Genomic DNA, 21,458 nt, shown 5'->3' on the forward strand with positions numbered 1-21,458 from the left:
GTATCTCTGCCGCCATTGATAAATAAATACTATCGTTTCTGCAAATCTGTAAAGTTGTTTTGTGTGGCTTCTGCCACACAGACGTAATATACAGACGTAATATGTAGACCCGATGAACTAATCAGAGGACATTACGTTTTTTGTAGATTGGAGCGGTAAACCAATCAGAGGGCTGTACGTACCGCTGCCACCATTGATAATTACTATAGTTTGTGCAAAGCATTAGGACGTTCTAAAATGGCATAGTCAGAGACATGCTTACGAGGCACAATTAGAGCATTCTGAAAAGCCAGGATCACTGCAGAAGAGCAACGTGACAATGACGAGTCAATGACGAGAGGTTACTTAGCATGTTTAGTGGCGAACTTGCCAAACTGTTTAATTTGAATACAGAAGATGAGGACTTGGATGGATTTGCGTATAAATATCGATTAACAGTAGAGTACATGGTCAAACAGTAGAATAAAGTACAGCCAAACTCACGGTCTTGCTCCCACGACATGTTTTTGTCTACCGTAATTCATGGCATGCATGCACCCTATAATGCGGTGCGCCCTATGTGTTGATTAAATACAAAATAGACCCCACGATTGAGTCTGCGCTGTTAGAGATTTGCTCACTCCAACTTATTTTGCAAGAACCAAACAGGAGACAAGCAAGTTCTTTTAGACACCTGCAGGTGGAGAGTCCATTCGTCGCTGTCTGAACAGCGATTATCGAATGAAGTCTAAAAGTCTCCTCCCTGCAAGGGCATATTTATTAGGAGGAACAGAGTGGGGGTGGGAGTGGACAGGTTTGGTGAACCCCCGGCCTCTGATAAGATCAGAGCAGGGGGTGTTTTACACTGTTGTGGGAAACAGAACAACTTTGATTGCTTCCCCTGCAGCTGGTCAATCAAGCAGAGGAAGCAACCACTTCATCTTACTCTGCATTGTGAGGGCAAGACGTGATTGATTTAATCATTGCATTGTGAGGGCAAGACAAGATTGATTTAATCATTACAGTCTACATTCCAACATAATCCTACGATAAAGATAACCTGGAAAACCCTAACATCTCCCTCCTGTTTTATCATATGATTATGTCACCCCAAACAACAAAGACAAGCAAGAAGGAAAAAAAAACACATATATATATATATATACGTATAATGAAGAAAGTAGAATGGTAAAAATAAAAACAACAAACAATGATAGCAACACTTTCCAGTGAAGATGAGGCATTACCTCAATACCCCAGATCAAACTTATTGTGTAAGCGAAAAACCTGCTGGCCAGATGTCATTAGCAGGAAAATTCTTACACGGCCCCGTTGCCACAGGCGACCAGAATGCTATCAATAAAAAAGAAAAAGAAAAACACAGAAACAGTACATCTGAGGGAAGAGCGCAAGGACAACTTTGTCTCCGACGGACCATACTTTATGGTCATCTGGAACATTCGCACCCCAGACAGGGTCATGAGGGTCAAAGGTTGCAACTGCTCTGCGTCGAGTCCAGAAGAGTTGTGTGCTCCTGTCAGCTGATGATGTCATATCCTGTAGGTGTGGTCTGTCACCCACACTGGTGCACACACTCCTGTCCAGTTGGCGGGCAGCATCGGATAAACCACCTGAAATGGCTCTCTTATCTTGATACTCATCGGTGATGTCCAGAGCTCCCATCCAGTTTCCTCCTGGAGAGCAGTCGTCGTTAATGCAGACGTGGGTCTTGTTACCTTGGATGTAACATGTGTAATTCACTCCAGCTGGTCTCTCTGTGTAGGCCACTTGTGGTATTGTTCGTCCTTTAACAGTCACATTGAGATTTGCCCAGAAGTGTTCATCATAGGCACCGTGTTTCGCTTCAGTGACATTCATTGCTCTGGCCTCCAAGCGAACTTGCGTGGAGGAAGGCGGGAGTTTCGAACACACATAGCACGCCTCCTGTGTGTGAGCTCTCACAGTGAACCTGAGGGTTGTCCACCTGTGAGGGGGAGAGATCAGGCGGCAGTAAATTTGCATTGGACACATCTTTCAGTTTGAGCGTCCTGATTAGATAATCTGCCCAGGACTGCTCTTCATCTGTTGCTTGCAACTCTCGTAGTCAATTGTAGTGCCCATTTAACTGGCAAATAGGAGGTTTTTTTTTTTTTTTTTTTTGAAACAAGCTCTACAAAAAAAAAATGTTTGTTTTGTTTTGAAAATGTTTTGAATATGAATCAAATCCATATGTTGTATAAAGCTGACTGACCTGCCCCACTATCCCTCCTCTTGAGCCATGTGACGCGCACCATGGCTCAATATTGCTGCCCATTTGCATAGGTTCTTTGGTAGGGTAGGTCATTTATAGATGCCATTCTCTAATCTTGCCCCTCTTTTTGTCCATAATTGAATTTCACTCTATGGACTTTGTCGCTGCACATCTTTAAAAATGTTTCAGTGATCTAATCTGCTTCTTGTGTATATAAAATTTGAAGTGTCTTTTGCGCTGCAGCTTTGTGGAATCTGTCTGCAAACTTGTTACCTCTTGACACCTTATCAGTCTCGTGTGTGTGTGTACTGAACACTTGCACATAGCTACTTTTCGTGGCAATTGGACTGTTTTGACAACTAGCTTAGCGAGTAAATGGATGGCCTCCCCGAATGGGGAGCGACTCAGCTAGCAAATGATTAGACATTTTCACTTTCTTGTAGTTTCTTTAGTTACTTTTCAATCGTTTTCTCATTGTTTATCACAAGAATCTTAGAAATTTGAATACAAATCAAAACGTATGTTTTATTTTACTCAATTGTATGATTTAGAGAATCCATATGTAGTAAAGTTTTGTAGTACTACATATGATTTCATCATCATTTAGTTTGACTTTCTTTCCAAAACGCTTCTTAATTTCTCAGTTCACACATCTTCTACATGTGTTACTGGTTCTCCATTTTTTTTCTCTAGTTAATTATCAATCCAAAAGCTACGTGTTTCTTTCTAACATTCAACCTGCTCAAAATCACTCTTTCATCAAAGTCGCTCTAATTTTCCATAGTAGTCGCCAAGGACTTCAACCATTCAACCTTTCATTCAGGCAACCATTCATCAATGCTCATCATATGTATCTCACACAGTCTCCAAAAAGGAGTCTTCCTATCACATCGGTCCCAATTCATCCAAGCTCACCACACAACACTCATATATCACTTTCAACTCAGGTTTCCTGGTAGAACAATCCACCACTTCAAAAAAAAAAAAAAACTCAACTAAAACAAACAATTGGCAAATTAATCTGAATTTTTCTTTGTTTTTAAATTTGAAGAACTCAATCGCTCAGATTTAGCTTGCAATTAGAATTTTGCATAATCTTATAACACAACCAATCAATTATTCCTATTAAATGTAGCATTGCAAAATCTTAAATTCACAATTTAGCTTCTTCCAATTCCTGAAAGCATGTTCTGTCATTTTTTTTTTTTTTTCTTCGAATTTCTCATGTGGGCTCGACACTTAACATGCACTAATGTGGATTAGTTTCTGCTTGCAAACAGATTTCTCTCTTTTTCCTCTCATTTTTATCTTTCAAAATCATTTCTGTTCTGCGGTGCAAATTGGATAGACCACAGTCTAGCAAAAATTTTTTTTTTTTTTTTTATACTAAAACTTTAGCCAATGTTCATCATTTTAACATACGCACACACATGCACAGCTCTCGCACGCAAAAGGTAGTTCCCAGCACCAATGATTCGTCACAGGCTGGCCATTTCCTGTGGTCGATCATGAGCTGGTCCCTCCCATGCACACGAGGACAGCACATTCTAATTTTATTTATTTATCTTCTAGAAGCAAGTTGCATTTCTTTACCACTTGAACTCTCAACTTCCTTTCTACTCCATACTTTCTCTTCCACTTCGGCATATATTGCATACAATTAAGAAATCTACTTGCCATGAACTTCTCGTTTTAAAGAAGAGCAGAGCAAGAGATTTACCGTTTTTATTTCCCATATTAATTCTAGTAGTTTTAGGTTATACAATCTCTTTGTCTCAAAAATATTATTATTATTATTATTACTATTATTACTTATTTATTTATTTAACTATTGCTTTGAGGATCCTCAATGCAGGTTTAAATTGACCTTTCAACAAATTACTAGCCTGTATTATTGCCGTGGATCAATGCTAGAACTGCTTTTTTGTCAATTTATCCTACCAGTCACACACTCAATCACACTAACTCCAGCGCTTTTTTAGGCCTATCCAGGGATGGGTGTAAAACCCTCCCAAACAGCTTTGGAAAAACGGACAAAAGAAAAAATCTACGCCCTTCTTCAATTAAGAAAAAGAAGCTCTGTTTTTCTTAGCCCGTTTCTTCCACTGGGACTTGAACCCAAGCTATTCTTTGGCTTGGAAAAACATACAAAGAAAAATCTACGCCCTTCTTTGATTAACAAAAAAGAAGCTCCGTGTTTCTTAGCGCGTTCCTTCCACTGGGACTTTAACCCAAGCCAGATCCCTCAGCTCGGAAAAACAGACCAAGAAGAGTCTACACACTTCTTCGATGAACGAAAAAGAAGCTCTGCCTTTCTTAGCCTGTTTCTTCCACTGGGACTTGAACCCAAGCTGGCTCCCGTGCACCTCTACGTGTTACGCGTTTAACAACACAACACAACTTTAAGCCTTTAACTTACTTGTCCCCTGGTTCGTTGCACTGCCGGGTCCCGTCAATCCACCTCTGTCAGACGAAGGCAGACCTAAGATGCTGGCCCAGCGAAGAATTTCCTTCCCAGGTCTTTCTTTACCAGGTCCGGCTAATGGACGCTGGCCCGTCGACGGTGTACAGCGCGTCGTCCTCCGTCAGCCAGATGATGGGTATGAGGGTCCCGGGTTTCGGCACCAAAATGTTAGAGATTTGCTCACTCCAACTTATTTTGCAAGAACCAAACAGGAGACAAGCAAGTTCTTTTAGACACCTGCAGGTGGAGAGTCCATTCGTCGCTGTCTGAACAGCGATTATCGAATGAAGTCTAAAAGTCTCCTCCCTGCAAGGGCATATTTATTAGGAGGAACAGAGTGGGGGTGGGAGTGGACAGGTTTGGTGAACCCCCGGCCTCTGATAAGATCAGAGCAGGGGGTGTTTTACACTGTTGTGGGAAACAGAACAACTTTGATTGCTTCCCCTGCAGCTGGTCAATCAAGCAGAGGAAGCAACCACTTCATCTTACTCTGCATTGTGAGGGCAAGACGTGATTGATTTAATCATTGCATTGTGAGGGCAAGACAAGATTGATTTAATCATTACAGTCTACATTCCAACATAATCCTACGATAAAGATAACCTGGAAAACCCTAACATGCGCCTTTTTACCCGAAAGCGCTTTATGGTGCGGAAAATACGGTAATATGTATTTTTTAATCAACGAATGTGTATGCTTTCATTTTTAACAGTTGCCTTCATTGTTTCTTGCGGAGCAGATGTCAACTTGAACTCCCCTAACAAGGGTCTGCCCGTGGAACATTCCAGCAGCCTAGCAGATTTTCCGGTGGAAGGGGCGCAGAGAGGTTTGGGCAACCCCCTCTCACCAGGCCTGACAGAGGAGGAAGCTGAGGCTCTTCAGAATGAGCTTGCCAAGGTCAGTGTTACTGGTTTCAAATTTTGACACTTTCTGCTGTTTCTCTTTTGTTGCAACGCATCATTTTGTCATTTTGTGTCCTCTTTAGTCCCTCTACTGAACTTGGCAATGCTCCAAATTAGGGCTGCACAATATATTGAAAAAACATCAGCATTGCGAAAATGGCCCTGAAATATGCATATTAGAAAGACGTGCAATATGTTTTCTATATGCTTTTTTCTGATTCAGTGAGATACAACCTGTTGCGTTTTGTTCAAGATGTCCGTCGTTGAGCAAAGAAAACAAAGATGTGGAGTAATAGTTGGTTCTTTATTTGCAAGATCTTGGGTTGCTTCACGTCAGTCAGTACAAGTGCACTTCAGCAGATGAGACCAACAACGTCAGACTCCAGATCAGAAGGTTTTATACTGTCCGCAAGCAGGAATACGGAAGGGGAGGGGAAAAGAAGGAAAAACATATCCTCATAAGAATGTCTTGTTATCTACTGAATGTTTTGTATCAATGTGTCATGACGTTAATGAGCTCTGCCTTATGTGCAATGGAAGTTACCAAGCTGTGTGTGCCATGTCTGTGCTCTGATGGAGCAACTATGTTTGTATAAATTAATATAAAATTTATATAAAACATTTAGACATTGCTGTTGCTCCCTTTTCAGTCCCCCTTTTGACCTCGAGAGAAGTCAACCAAAAAACAAGGACAAACTAACAAAGTGTGTCATGAACACGGGAATATTGGAACATCTGATAAGCGGCTGGTCAATCTAACTCGTGGCTCTCAATTACAGTAGTAATCAGTCCGTGTCACAAAGAGCAGAATCAAGGAACACAACAACATCCATAAACCATGTAAAACGAACACAGATGATACACGTGCTCACACTAGGTTTGGGGGAATAGTGGCGGCTGTAGGCATGAGAGTATCGATGTCCGTCCAGGTGTCATTAGAATGTGCGTCGGGAATTTGTACCAATTGGATGGGAGTTCGTAATTTGAGCCATACCAGTGGAGAAATGATGAAGAGAGCAAGAGCATAAATACCTAGCATTAAGAGAGTAAATGAGGGAGGACAGGGTGGGGGTTGCAAAGGTGATACATGATCAAAAACTTCAATGTTAGCAAGAAACTGCCGTGAGGAGGAGGTCTCGCCTCAATTCTCCTGTTCAACTTGAGTGTGTGAGTGAAAAACCTGCGGCATGCTATAATGCAGGAAAAGGCTCACACGGTCTCTTTGCCTTAGGCGATCAAAATGTTATCAATAACATCAGTCCAAGATAACACTTGCTCGTAGTAGTTCAGCCGTTGGGGGCTTGGCACCCCTGCTGGTGGAGGGTTAGCACAGTTCTTACCCCCTTTGCAGCTCTGCTCTGTCCGGACGGAATCTGAAAATGTCTGCTGTGCAGTCTTTGTCTTCAGTGGCTCAGGGTAGACAACCTGGCCACCAAGGGGAAGAGGATTATTCTGCCTCTTTTTCGATTGGGAGTGGGGACGCTGTCGATGGCGGATCTGGATCTTTGCAGGAATCCTTCACAGGGGCACACTGGGATAGATGATACCACGTGTCTCCTTTGCCGGCCAGCCGGACGGCATGCGATGTCCGCTCCACCATTGCAAAGGGTCCAGTCCACCGAGGCTTTGTCCACTTTCTCTTCAGGACTTTCAACCAGATAGTTGGGGTGATTTGAATCTCGGCGGTCCCATCTGGGTCTGCGGCAGTGTGCTCAGCAAACCTGGAATTATAAAACCGGACAATTGGTCTAAGATGTGTGTGCCATCCGGCTCAGCAACTGGAAGGGCCGAAATTGGTCCAGGAAAACAGCGACCTTTCTGCAACTCAAAAGGGGTGTGCCCAGTTCGGGCATTAACAGACATATGCACACACATCAATGCGAGAGGGAGTGCTTGAACCCAATTCAAATTCAGTGTATCTTTCAGTTATCTATGTCTCATGTTCAATTCAATTCATGTTCAAAGCATTCATCATTTTCCCAAAATGGTTCATGGTTCAACTGCTGAATCTTTTAATATGCATATTTGATAATAGGCCTTCACACTTGTTATTTTACACCATTCACTTCCTTCTTCTTTTTCTTCTTCTATTTTATTCTCCTCACTTTTCTGTCCTTCTACTACTTCCACATAATTCAACCGATTCCCTCCATTCCACTTTTGACGTATTCCAAATATTCACGAGATGAGGGCTTCCATTTTTCCGTTTTCGCAAAATTTGCAAATTTATAACAAATTTTTCCCCATTCATTCTTAATGGCACATTCAACATTTCACATTTACGTCGTTCCAGTTTGAAATTCATACCATTCACCACATTCAAAAAACATTCGGAAAGATTCTCGACATTCCCAAAATTGCCAAATTAAAAAATTTCACGTTGTCACGTTAAGAATTTCCGCAAAATTTCACAAAATGTCATTTTTCACCTCTAATTTCTACATTTTAAGTAATTCAATTCATTCCAACATCATTCTGCAGCATTCCCCCAGAAGTTATTCAGTTTCTTCACCTTCACATGCAATTTCTCCAGAAACTGCATTTTCTAGTTATTATTCTTTTATCAAACATATTCCCTATTCCTTGTAATTGGTCTATTTATCTCCTACATTAAATGACCTTCTAAATATTTGTTGCTTATCGTGTAGCTGTATGATTCATCACTGTTTGCAGTTCATCTTAAAAAAGAAAAATTAAACCTTATCTCTAAATTGCTACCACGCAATGTATCCATTCCAGGTTGTTGCCTCTCGTTCACTCCCTTCCTTTCGAGATCCTTCTTTTGATCCTCCCATCACTCTATGTTGAATTCTTACATGCCCTGTTGAGGCTTCTAAAACAAGTACATTTGAAAAAACATTGAATCTCATAATTTACAAATTGATTCTACTTACTCATTTACACTCACTCTCCCCCCTTTGACACATTCATACAATGTGTTAAATTGTGTCATTAGGGATCAGAAGGGACCAACAAAGCGTGCCGGCACAGTATCATACTGATCGTACCATTTTGTCGTCAATGGTGCCCCTGATCAATCATCAAATCCTAGGTATTCCAATCTGTACTATACTTTCAGGTGAGAGGAATTTTATCCTCTATCGTGATCACAACACCCCAACTCCAAACTATCTTGGCCAATCATATTGCGCACGCACACACCCACACACTCACAGACACACGGGCGCCCATTCATTCACCCTTACAACTCAACTCTCATCCCACAACAAGCAAATTTAGTATGCAAGTGAGCAAGCAAACATTGAATCATAAAAATAATTCTACCTGTTTGGACAGTCTCGCCAATTAAATCTTTCGTAAATACATCAATCCAAGTTTCAATAAAATTATCAATAAATATTTCTACTCGAGAGGCTAAGTATGGGTCTGTGTTATGGGGGAGCATGCAGCAACAGATGGCTCCCAATAAAATTATCCTAATCAGTTATTCTCATCGAAAAGCTAGGAAAGAATAATCAGACTAATTCCTCTGGCTCTTTACTTTGTCTGATGTTTTACTTTATCATGTTGTTAACTGTCGCTTTTTATGCATAATAAATTTAAAGGTCAAAAGTTCTTACAGCCCGTTTAACTCTCCTTTTAATGGACACAACTCTCTTACAACATAATTTCCACTGAGGTGTAATTAACTAACAACTATTGCATTGATTAGGTACATTGAGCAACCTCGCCCCCTTTTGACTGAATTCAATTTGGTCCAAATGTCTTATTCCCAATTGAAAAATTTTACTTGGCTAAATTTAAACTCCTTTTAAGTTTGACGAGCCAAAATATCTGATCCCACTGCTTGTTTCCTACCGTTTTAGTATACTATCTGTATTATCCAAATCTATTCCACACATTATTCCCATATTATCAAAACTCCTCAGTTATGTCAAACTCCATCTCAAGCAAGCTTTTATCCACTTTGACACAAGCCCCACCAAGTTTGGTAACGCCTCAGCAAGGAGTTCAGTTCAGTTGTTGGACACTTCATGTTTCACGTGTCTTTCGCAGCACCTCATTGTCTCAAGTTCTGCTTTAGCCATTCAGAGCCAACTTGTCCAACATACTTTGAGTCGATTTTCCAAAATGTCCATTTTCATCTTGTGAGTTACTCCCTCTCAACAGCTGTACTCATCTCTGAGGATGATGTTTTTCTTCCGGAAAACAGTGCTTGCCTCCCCCCAAGCACAAAAACAGTCTTTCTTTGTTCTTGCAATGTTCAAAGCCAGGGACCGTTATCTTGTTGGTCAAGGCTGCAGGTGGAGTCTTGGGATTGAGTTCCAGGGCACTATGAGAGACAGACTGGGACACCAAAGTCATAAGATTGTCTACAAATTTAGTTGCCATTCATTCCCAAGTAACCTTTGTTTATCAAATTCCCCTAGTGACATTGATCTCTTTTGCATACTGTAAGTCCTACAAAATCATTCTGTTTTTGTTGGAAATAATATACTTTTTATCATTGGAATCTATGTATCTACTTTTGTGTGCAAGATTCTCCGCAGTATGTGACCATCAGGCCTCGTGATAATGACTTGGGGGCAAATGGCCGGCTAATGACTGGAGTCATTAGCCGCGCTATACAATAAGCCCCACAGTTAGCTAGACATTTACAAATCATGATTGTCATGGGATGGCTGAAGCAGACAAAGGTCTTATTTAAGTTGAAGTCATGAGTACGGCACAGCTATGTATTCCCAGGGGCACTAAGACTACGTCTTTGTTAAGCTAATGGTCATGAGACGTCCATACTGCTCCGTCCATAAGAGTAGCTCTCTTGTTTTTGACTATTTTTTGACTTTTTTCGACCTTTCGGATTATTTATTTTGTCTATTTTTCTTTGTTCTTTAATTGGTCAGCTCTTGACTTTTAAGCTCTTGCTTTCTTTATTTATTCACTGCTTTTCGGAGTTATTGGACACTTCTTTTATATCATCATGCAACGCGGAGCCGGTTTGCTCACATACTTGGAGGAACTGTTGTCGCTGAAAATAATGGGGCAAGCCGGACTACGACACGACATCCCGGTGGAGCTGAGGAGGAAGTACCGGGGCCGCAAAGCCGGTGCTAAGCTGAAAGCTAGGCGGTCGGAGAACCGGAGGAGATATAAACCATCGATTCCTTCCGTAATCATGGGGAATGTGAACTCCCTGTCCAACAAGATCGACGAGCTGACGGCACTGAACAACCAGCGGACCTACAGGGAAAGCAGCGTGCTCATCTTTACGGAGACATGGCTAAACCAACTCGTACCGGATGCTAACGTGGACCTGCAGGGATTCACTATGGTGAGAGCCGACAGAGACGCCAAAACTAGTGGAAAACGGAAAGGTGGGGGTCTGGTCGTGTATGTGAACCATCGCTGGTGTAACCCGGGACATGTTTCTGTAAAGACTGTGTTGTGCTGCTGGGACCTTGAGCTGCTAGCTGTTAGCTTGCGGCCATACTACCTGCCAAGGGAGTTCAGTCACGTGATTACCATCTGTGTTTACATCCCTCCGAGCGCGGACGCAGCCACTGCCTGTGAGACTATACACACTGTCACAGCCAGGCTAACGACTCAGCATCCCAATGCTTTTGTAATAATCTCTGGAGACTTTAATCATGCAACCTTGGACTCTACTCTGCCCGTTTTCCATCAGGCTGTTGACTGCCCCACAAGAAACAACAGGACAATAGACCTCATGTATGTCAATGTGAGGGATGCGTACAAGGCCACACCGCTCCCCCCACTGGGGAAGTCAGACCACAACCTGATCCACCTACAACCAGAGTACACCCCCCTGGTCAAAAAACAGCCCGTTGCAACCCGCACCATCAGGAAGTGGACCCCGGAGATGGAAAGTGTCCTGAGAGACTGTTTTAACACCACAGACTGGGATGTGCTGATCGATCCGCACCGTGAGGACATAGAGGGGTTGACACACTGCCTGACGGACTACCTAACCTGTTAAGACAGTCCGCTACTACCCGAATAACAAGCCTTGGGTAACACGGGAGGTCAAAGCCGTCCTGAACAGGAAGAAAGCCGCCTTCAGGAGCAGAGACAGGGAGGCCATGAAGGCAGCACAGCAGGAGGTGAAACACTGTGTGAGGGAAGCCAAAGACACCTACAGGACAAAGGTGGAGCAGAAGCTGAAGGAAAACAACATGAGGGCCGTCTGGGAAGGTGTGAGGACTATCACGGGCCACAACACCAAGACCAGGGTCGTTGAAGGGACAATGGAGAGGGCGAACGAGCTGAACAACTTCTTCAATAGGTTTGATCGGCCCACGACCCCCCCACCTCTACTGCAGCCATCTCTCCTTCCCTCCACAACACACCACCCCCACCCTCCTCCTCCTGCCCCCCCACCCCAGATACCACAGCACCACCACTCTCCTCCTCCAGCCCCCCCACGCCAACACAAGCTCTGCCTTACTTCACAGCAGACCAGGTCAGAGGACAGCTGAGGAAGCTTCGACCCAGGAAAGCACCAGGCCCGGACAAGGTGTGTCCCAGACTACTGAAAACCTGCGCTGCTGAACTGGGGGAACCACTTCAACGGATCTTCAACCTCAGCCTGCAGCTGGGGATAGTGCCTACACTTTGGAAGACATCCTGCATCACGCCGGTTCCTAAAAAGACCCGGCCCAGTGAACTGAATGACTTTCGGCCGGTGGCACTCACTTCACACCTGATGAAGACATTGGAGCGGCTCTTCCTCGGTCTCCTCAGACCTCAAGTGCGACATGCTCAGGACTGCCTGCAGTTTGCATACCAGTCAGATGTTGGAGTGGAGGACGCCATCCTCCACCTACTGCACCGAGTTCACTCCCACCTGGATAAGGGAAGCGCCACAGCGAGGATTCTGTTCCTAGACTTCTCCAGTGCGTTCAACACCATCCAGCCCCCCCTGCTCAGAGACAAACTGGGCAGGATGGGAGTGGACCCATACATGGTGACCTGGATCTCCAGCTACCTCACAGACAGGCCACAGTACGTCAGACTAAAAGACACCATCTCTGACACTGTGGTCAGTAGCACTGGAGCCCCACAGGGCACAGTGCTGGCCCCTGTACTCTTCACCTTGTACACCTCAGACTTCTGTTACAACTCTGAGCTGTGTCACATACAGAAGTACGCGGATGACACAGCCATTGTCGGGTGTATCAGGGACAATAGAGAGGAGTATAGGAGCCTGGTGGGGGATTTCGCCACCTGGTGCCGTGCCAACCAACTGGAGCTCAACATCTCCAAGACCAAGGAGCTGGTCATAGACTTTGGGAGGAACAGGCCTAAGCCTAGGCCCGTACTGTTGGAGGGGGCTGAGGTGGAGGCTGTGGACTCCTACAAGTACCTTGGGGTGTGGCTGGATAAAAAACTGGACTGGTCAACTCACACCAACCACCTTCACAGGAAGACACAGAGCAGGATCTACTTCCTGAGGAGACTACATTCTTTTAACATCTGCAACAAACTCTTGGAGATGTTCTACCAGTCTGTGGTTGCCAGTGTCCTGTTTTACACCGTGGTGTGCTGGGGCAGCAGCACATCCAAGAAGGACACCTCCAGACTGGACAAACTGGTCAGGCGAGCCGGCTCTCTGATCGGCAAGAAGCTGGACTCACTGGAGACGGTGGCAGAGGCAAGGACACTGAAAAAACTGTTGGACATTATAGACAATGTCAGTCACCCTCTGCACGCTGTCATCACTAATCAGAGGAGCCGGATCAGTGGGAGACTGCTCCTCCCCAATTGTAGGACAAGCAGACTGAAGAACTCCTTTGTCCCCCAAGCCATCAAGCTTTTTAACTCCTCACTGGGGGGGAGGAGGTGACATGGACATGAACAGGGACATGGAGATGCTTGTAATAACTGTACACATTCACACGTCAATATACAATGTGCAATATTATGGCAACTACTGTGTAGTGTTTTTACCTCCCTCAATTTTCTTGCCTAGTTTATCTTTTTGCCTCTTTTACATTTCATTGCTAACTCTTGCACTGTGTGTATTTCTGCATCTTCTGTATATCTTTATCTCTTGTGTTTTTTCTTGTGTATTTTGTATTTTACTGCTACTGGACACAGAATTTCCCTGAAGGAGTAATCCCAAGGGATTAATAAAGTTGAGTCTAAGTCTAATTATGTCCTTCCTGTCTGGAAACCTACTCGATCATGTACACTTGCCCAATTGTTTCTTTCTCAATAAAAGGCACGGCTAAACTCGAGAAGAGCGCGGATCTCAGCCACACTTGCTATGTGTGTCTGGGGTGCGTCCTTCTGCGCAGAAGAAAACGCTAAGCCAAAAAGACCTACCGCCTCTGAGATTGATTTCAGATAAATGTTGTGAACCCAACAGTTTTCAAGCTACATTTTAGCTGACGGTTTTCTAGTCAATTCTTGCATCTGTGTTCCAAATGTAGTCTTAATTTGTTCTTTTCAACTCTTGACTGCCTAATATTTCCGCATATCAATCTGATAGATCTATTCGATTTGTGCTGCAATTCACAAGCAGACCCCCCTTGCTCCATCTCAGCTCATTGTCTAGCTCCAGTAAATTCCTTGAACTCCCAGCCGGAGCCGTATCTCTTATCTGATTCCTCCCTTCCTCTCATAAATTATTGTTACAAAAGCCGCTTGTTAAGCCCACAGTTACACATAATATTGCAATGATTAGTCCAAGCATGCTTCTTTCACACCTGTTGGCAAGCAGTTAAACGTTCATCTCTCTGGGCGGCGGTTTCAATAGTCAATGTTGTGTATGAATTCTTTGCCCGTCATCATTCATTCTCGCATCATCCTGTCTTAGTCTCACTCGCCATCACACATAGCCCTCGAAGCGGGCACATCCCGACCCCGCGCGTAGCCACGGCCCCGCCCGAGCAAGAGAGGGCCCGGCATTGCAACATTGATATGTCACAGGTTGGCCACCCCTGTAGTGATCATGTCGCCGGCCCCCACCCGCGCGCGCACAGCATACGACCACGCGCAGAGACCAGGCCACACGCCCCGGGAGGAGGGCATGCGCACTCATCAGTCTCCCACTCTCAAAGGGCAGGCCAACTTTGCTGTTGCGCCCTTCGTCATGTTCACATTCGACATCTTTCACTGTCTTCTACACATTTGTTGTCTCTTATTCTCGTCCTATCAAGCCACTTTTCTAGTCACTTTCTGCCACACGCGTCTTATTTTCTCTACTGCCACATCTTGCTCATCTTAGTTTCTCTAACCAACTTAAACACACCATTGTCCACTTCTCAATTTCCCTATTATCGCTCAACAGCCTCCTGAACATTCTCCATTACTGATTTCTTCCATAGAACACACATCTCACTCACACACACTCATATACACACACACTCATGAGGATCCTCTGCGCGCACAAACACATAATAGGACGACAACAGACTGACATTAAAATTTCACAGACATCACGCACAAACACATAACAGCAGTCAATTCTTCCAATCTGACAACCAATTTATCTTCAGTTTTTTGTAACAATGCCACGCATCAGTTTTGTGATCATCAGTAGGGAAGTGTCCAGTTCTTTGAAAGTTCAAAGACTAATCCAATCAGTCATTTATTTTCGTTTTTCATCGCGCTCTTTTGGTGGAATGTTTTCCACTTGAATTGCAACAATGGCAATCAGTTGATCTCTCACACTCTTATCTGCTAATGGGAGTGCTTTCAGATCAAACCAATCCTTCTCTCGATCAAATTCACCTTCCATTTTCACAATTAATCCGAATTAATACTCTTAATAATATGTAACAATAATAACAACAACAGTAACAACTATGTATAGACAACCAACAATATCACAACCAGACAGTCAAGGGCCAACGCCCTAAATATGTCTGCTCCGCTTTATAGCAACAGAGCCAACGCCCTATCACCGGCCCTCCACAATAAAGACAATACACGAGCACAACAGCACAAAAATACTCACAAATGACAAGACGATACACAAACACAACAGCAAAAAAATACTCACAAATGACACAACATAAAAGTAAAGTTACCGTAATTTCCGGACTATAAGTCGCGTTTTTTTTCATAGTTTGGGTGGGGGGACGACTTATACTCAGGAGCGACTTATATATGTTTTTTTTCAAACATTTTTACTTGATCATTAAGACATCACTTACTTACAAGTATAGTTGACCACTTCTCATGTTATTTTTAGTATAGTTGATCACTTCACATGCTTTTATATCTTTATCTTGTACATATCCATCCATCCATCCATTTTCTGAACCGCTTAGTCCCCACGGGGGTCGCGGGCGTGCTGGAGCCTATCCCAGCCGTCATCGGGCAGTAGGCGGGGGACACCCTGAACTGGTTGCCAGCCAATCGTAGGGCACACAGAGACAGACAACCAATCGCACTCACACTCACACCTAGGGACAATTTGGAGTGATCAATCGGCCTACCAAGCATGTTTTTGGAATGTGGGAGGAAACCGGAGTGCCCGGAGAAAACCCACGCGGGCCCGGGGAGAACATGCAAACTCCACACAGGGAGGGCCGGAGGTGGAATCGAACCCCCCTAACTGTGAGGCGGACGTGCTACCCAGTGCGCCACCGAGCCGCCTTATCTTGAACATATTCAAAACATAAAAAATGAGAAAACATCAAATAAAGCAATTAACACTTTAAAGCACCATATCCAAGTCCACTGCCTGCTGTATGTACACTTGCTCCATTTTTGCTCCTCTTATATTTATTATTATTATTTATTATTATTTGTTTATTTATCATTTATTCAACACTGTTATTTATTCATTGTTTGTGCCTTCTTGGTTTTTTTTGTGTTGCTTGTATGCATATGTGTACTATCTCACAGAGGGATAGTGGGAACGTAATTTCAATCTCTTTGTGTGTCTTGGTATATGAAAAAAAATCGACAATAAAGCAGACTTTGACTTTGATAAAACAACCAAATAAACAAAACAAAAAACTACATCTGAAAATGATTATATTTTCAGACGAAACTGGATGAGGGCGCTCTAAATTTCACCGTTGGCCGTGACTCATCAACTGGGTGGGCTTAAGAAAAATGGCACCAAAAAGAAACTCATATTTTGCAGGTTACAAACTTCAAGTTGTAAAATATGCAGCTGAAAACAGTAATCAAGCAGTAGAAAAGTTTGGAGAACCGTGATGTACCAAGAGATTACTATTTCAAGTGGCGTCAGTGGCACGGCACGGCGCGGCGCGGCGCGGCGCGGCGGTTGTTTACACAAAGGACAAACGTACCCACGTAACGACTACCGGCATCATTAGCGGTGATCAATTCTAAGTGACACGGAGGACAAAGAGTTTGAAGGAATTAAGGATTTGGAGTGACATAGAAGGTTTGAAAAACTATTATGGCTTTTACGCACGCCCGGTCCCACTATACTGAGTTGGGGGCCGGCGCTCGGCCGAATGGCTGTCCGCGAACGGTGCATGGGGCTCGGACATGGCCATTACGCACGCCCGGTCCTATGCCATGGAGCTCTCGTGTCTGGAAGTCCACGCCGCCACACGCTTGGAAGTTTGTTTTGTTTAATAAAGAGCCGTTTACCAAACCCACGTCTATCCTTGTACTTTGTTAATGCTACAATATAGTTATATACTAGATCTGTGGAATAAAGACGAGGTGACGTCAGGGCGCACGCGCGGCGATGTTGACAAAGGACGAGGAATTTGATCGATGGATTTAATGGATTTAAAGTGCACGGATGGTTTGATAATATTATTGCTTATATTATAGTTATTTGAAATATAGTTTATCTATCGTTATATGAGCCTGTGGAATATTTTGAAGTGCAAGCGCCCTCAGCCGCGCGCACCCATTGTTGACAAAGAACGATCGATGGATTTAATTAATTTATGATGATTTTATAAGCGTGTTATTCATTTAATCGTTTTCTTTAATAACTCTATATGTTACGTCAGGCCCATTCTCAGCTCTTCGTTTGTGTTTGTCACGTTAGCATACCTATCGTTTAGCCTGTTGCTATGGTATCGAATGATCGATGGAATTAATGAATTGGAGTGACACCGATGGTTTTATAAACATGTTATTTATGTAATAGTTGTCCTAAATCACTCTATATGTTACGTCAGGCCCGTTTCCAGCTCCTCATTTGTGTTTGTCACGTTAGCATACCTATCGTTTAGCCTGTTGCTATCGTATCGGACGATCGATGGATTTAATGAATTGGAGTGACACCGATGGTTTTATAAAACATGTTATTCATGTAATAGTTGTCCTTAATCACTCTATGTTACGTCAGGCCCGTTCTCAGCACTTCGTTTGTGTTTGTCACGTTAGCATACCTATCGTTTAGCCTGTTGTTGCTATCGTTTAGCCTGTTGTTGCTCATTCATGAGTGTTTTTGGTGTGGGATTTTGTCGAATAAATTGCCCCCCAAAATGCAACTTGTACTCCGGAGCGACTTATATATGTTTTTTTTTTCACTTTTTGGGGCATTTTATGGCTGGTGCGACTTATACTCCGGAGCGACTTATACTCCGGAAAATACGGTATAACACTACAAAACTAAACCCCGGATTCCACCTCGGAAGTTACAACATAAAACAAAACTAAACCTCGGTTTCCACCTCGGAAGTTCTAACACTACAAAACTAAACCCCGGATTCCACCTCGGAAGTTACAACATAAAACAAAACTAAACCCCTGATTCTACCTCAGAAGTTCTAACACTACAAAACTAAACCTTGGATTCCACCTCGGAAGTTACAACATAAATTATTACAACATATAATATTATTGCTTATATTATAGTTATTTGAAATATAGTTTATCTATCGTTATATGAGCCTGTGGAATATTTTGAAGTGCAAGCGCCCTCAGCCGCGCGCACCCATTGTTGACAAAGAACGATCGATGGATTTAATTAATTTATGATGATTTTATAAGCGTGTTATTCATTTAATCGTTTTCTTTAATAACTCTATATGTTACGTCAGGCCCATTCTCAGCTCTTCGTTTGTGTTTGTCACGTTAGCATACCTATCGTTTAGCCTGTTGCTATGGTATCGAATGATCGATGGAATTAATGAATTGGAGTGACACCGATGGTTTTATAAACATGTTATTTATGTAATAGTTGTCCTAAATCACTCTATATGTTACGTCAGGCCCGTTTCCAGCTCCTCATTTGTGTTTGTCACGTTAGCATACCTATCGTTTAGCCTGTTGCTATCGTATCGGACGATCGATGGATTTAATGAATTGGAGTGACACCGATGGTTTTATAAAACATGTTATTCATGTAATAGTTGTCCTTAATCACTCTATATGTTACGTCAGGCCCGTTCTCAGCACTTCGTTTGTGTTTGTCACGTTAGCATACCTATCGTTTAGCCTGTTGTTGCTATCGTTTAGCCTGTTGTTGCTCATTCATGAGTGTTTTTGGTGTGGGATTTTGTCGAATAAATTGCCCCCCAAAATGCAACTTGTACTCCGGAGCGACTTATATATGTTTTTTTTTTCACTTTTTGGGGCATTTTATGGCTGGTGCGACTTATACTCCGGAGCGACTTATACTCCGGAAAATACGGTATAACACTATACAAAACTAAACCCCGGATTCCACCTCGGAAGTTACAACATAAAACAAAACTAAACCTCGGTTTCCACCTCGGAAGTTCTAACACTACAAAACTAAACCCCGGATTCCACCTCGGAAGTTACAACATAAAACAAAACTAAACCCCTGATTCTACCTCAGAAGTTCTAACACTACAAAACTAAACCTTGGATTCCACCTCGGAAGTTACAACATAAAACAAAACTAAATCCTGCATTCCACCTCGGAAGTTTTAACACATTAGAAAAAAAACTCTGGATTCCCCCTCGGAAGTTTTAACACATTAAAAAGAAAACTCGGGATTCCCACTTGGAAGTTTTAACACATTAGAAAGAAAACTCCTGATTCCCCCTCGGAAGTTTTAACACAAAAGACAGAAAACTCCGGATTTCCCCTCGGACGTTTTAACACACAAAAAAAGAAAACCAAAAAGAAACAACCACCTCCACATAAATTATTAAAGTATCAAATTTGGGGTCGGGAAAAAACAACTCCTCTACGGTGCGGAGGCCACAGTTTATGAAGGAAAAAGCCTTCTTACCTTAAGGTGGGGCCCCGGGCTTCCAGACCGCAGAAGAAGCTCTCCCCCATGGAGTCTTAAAACCGCTCAACTGGACAAAGCGTCAATTGTTGCGTTTTGTTCAAGATGTCCGTCGTTGAGCAAAGAAAACAAAGATGTGGAGAAATAGTTGGTTCTTTATTTGCAAGATCTTGGGTTGCTCCACGGCAGTCAGTACAAGTGCACTTCAGCAGATGAGAACAACATCAGACTCCAGATCAGAAGGTTTTATACTGTCCGCAAGCAGGAATACGGAAGGGGAGGGGAAAAGAAGGAAAAACATAACCTCATAAGAATGTCTTATCTGCTGAATGTTTTGTATCAATATGTCATTACATGAGCTCTGCCTAATGTGTAATGGAAAAGTCACCAAGCTGTGTGTGCCGTGTCTGTGCTCTGATGGAGCAACTACATATGTTTGTATAAATTAATATAAAATTAATATAAAACATTTAGACATTGCTGTTGCTCCCTTTTCAAACCTTATACGCGCATATTTATTCAAAATGGGAAACAATGCACGCCTCTCTGGCGATTCTCGTGAAGAAAAAAAAACACATTTGAGAGTGTGTAGAGCCCCCACATCCATGATCAATGCCACAATTATGACAAAAGGTGTTTTTTTTTTTTTTTTTTTTTTTTTTTTTTTTTTTATTCAAGATGGCGGCGCGTGCACACGCAGCGGCCACTCTCTGTCCCGTCAGTACGGTGATTTGTTCGTCTAATGAGTGTTCGTCCGACAGTCTTGTGTGTTCGTCTCGTCCGTGCTACAAGTACAGCAGGCAGGTTCTGCTTGACATCGGCAAAAGTGGGTTTTGCGGCGTTCTGGACTTTGAAGCGTCGACATTAAAGGCGCTCGGACTGCTACGTCCTGAAACGTCGCTGACCTCACCCGCTATTCCTCCCCCGGTTGGGAGCCGTCGGAAACGGTGTGCGAGGAGGCAGAAGAGGGGCAAGCGCGGAGGCGTCCGGGCCAGGCTGGCGGCCAACCCAGCGCGACCGGCGGTGCCCTCCATTCTTCTGGCGAATGTTCGATCGCTGGACAACAAAATGGACTACGTTCGCCTGCTGAGGTCTACGAACCGGACGGTGCGGAACTGCTGTGTGCTCGTGTTCACCGAGACCTGGTTGAGTGACAACATTCCGGACTCTGCAGTGCATCTGGAGCGGCTAGCGTGCTATCGGGCGGACCGTGCCATTGTACGAGGGGGAAAGTCGCGTGGAGGTGGAATATGCGTCTACATCCGAGAAGAATGGTGCCGGGACTCTGTGGTGGTATGTAAGCACTGCTCGCCGCTTGTGGAGTTTGTGATCATTAAGTGCCGTCCTTTTTATCTGCCGAGGGAATTTACCGCGATTCTGCTAGTCGCGGTATACATCCCGCCTTCCAACATCGAAGGAGACAGGATCGCGGCGCTTGGTGAACTGTACCAGGCTGTCAGTGAACAGCAAACAGCGCACCCTGACGGTTTCACCATCTTCGCTGGAGACTTCAATCATGCCAACCTGAAGTCTGTTTTCCCGAGGCTTCACCAGCATGTTCCCTTTCCGACACGTGGAGACAGCTTCCTGGACCTAGTCTACTCGGCGCAAAAGGGAGCTTTCAAAGCCACCCCCCTCCCCCATCTGGGGCTTTCTGACCATCTCACCGTTTTGCTTTTGCCCGCATACAGACAATTGGTAAAGGCATCCAGGCCGGTTCGGAG

The 21,458-nt window shown here is 43.7% G+C and overlaps 1 protein-coding gene and 1 long non-coding RNA gene across 11 annotated transcripts in view; one reads left to right on the forward strand and one right to left on the reverse strand.

The window, feature by feature from the left end:
• The window catches only part of LOC125988692 (tumor protein D54), a 177,151-nt gene that overhangs the window by 2,272 nt on the left and 153,421 nt on the right, over positions 1-21,458 (forward strand). For all 10 annotated transcript variants that reach the window (XM_068653190.1, XM_068653191.1, XM_068653207.1 and 7 more), the window contains exon 2: positions 5,434-5,591. In XM_068653190.1, the coding sequence (XP_068509291.1) occupies positions 5,434-5,591 (158 nt within the window). The remainder of the gene's footprint in view (positions 1-5,433; positions 5,592-21,458) is intronic.
• On the reverse strand, positions 346-19,873 carry LOC137840972 (uncharacterized). Its single transcript, XR_011088219.1, has 3 exons — positions 19,735-19,873; positions 1,716-7,317; positions 346-1,610 (listed from the first exon to the last, which is right to left on the reverse strand). It is a non-coding gene; the product is annotated as an uncharacterized lncRNA (long non-coding RNA).

Source organism: Syngnathus scovelli, chromosome 2 (genome assembly GCF_024217435.2).
Source record: "Syngnathus scovelli strain Florida chromosome 2, RoL_Ssco_1.2, whole genome shotgun sequence".
NCBI lineage: Eukaryota > Metazoa > Chordata > Actinopteri > Syngnathiformes > Syngnathidae > Syngnathus > Syngnathus scovelli.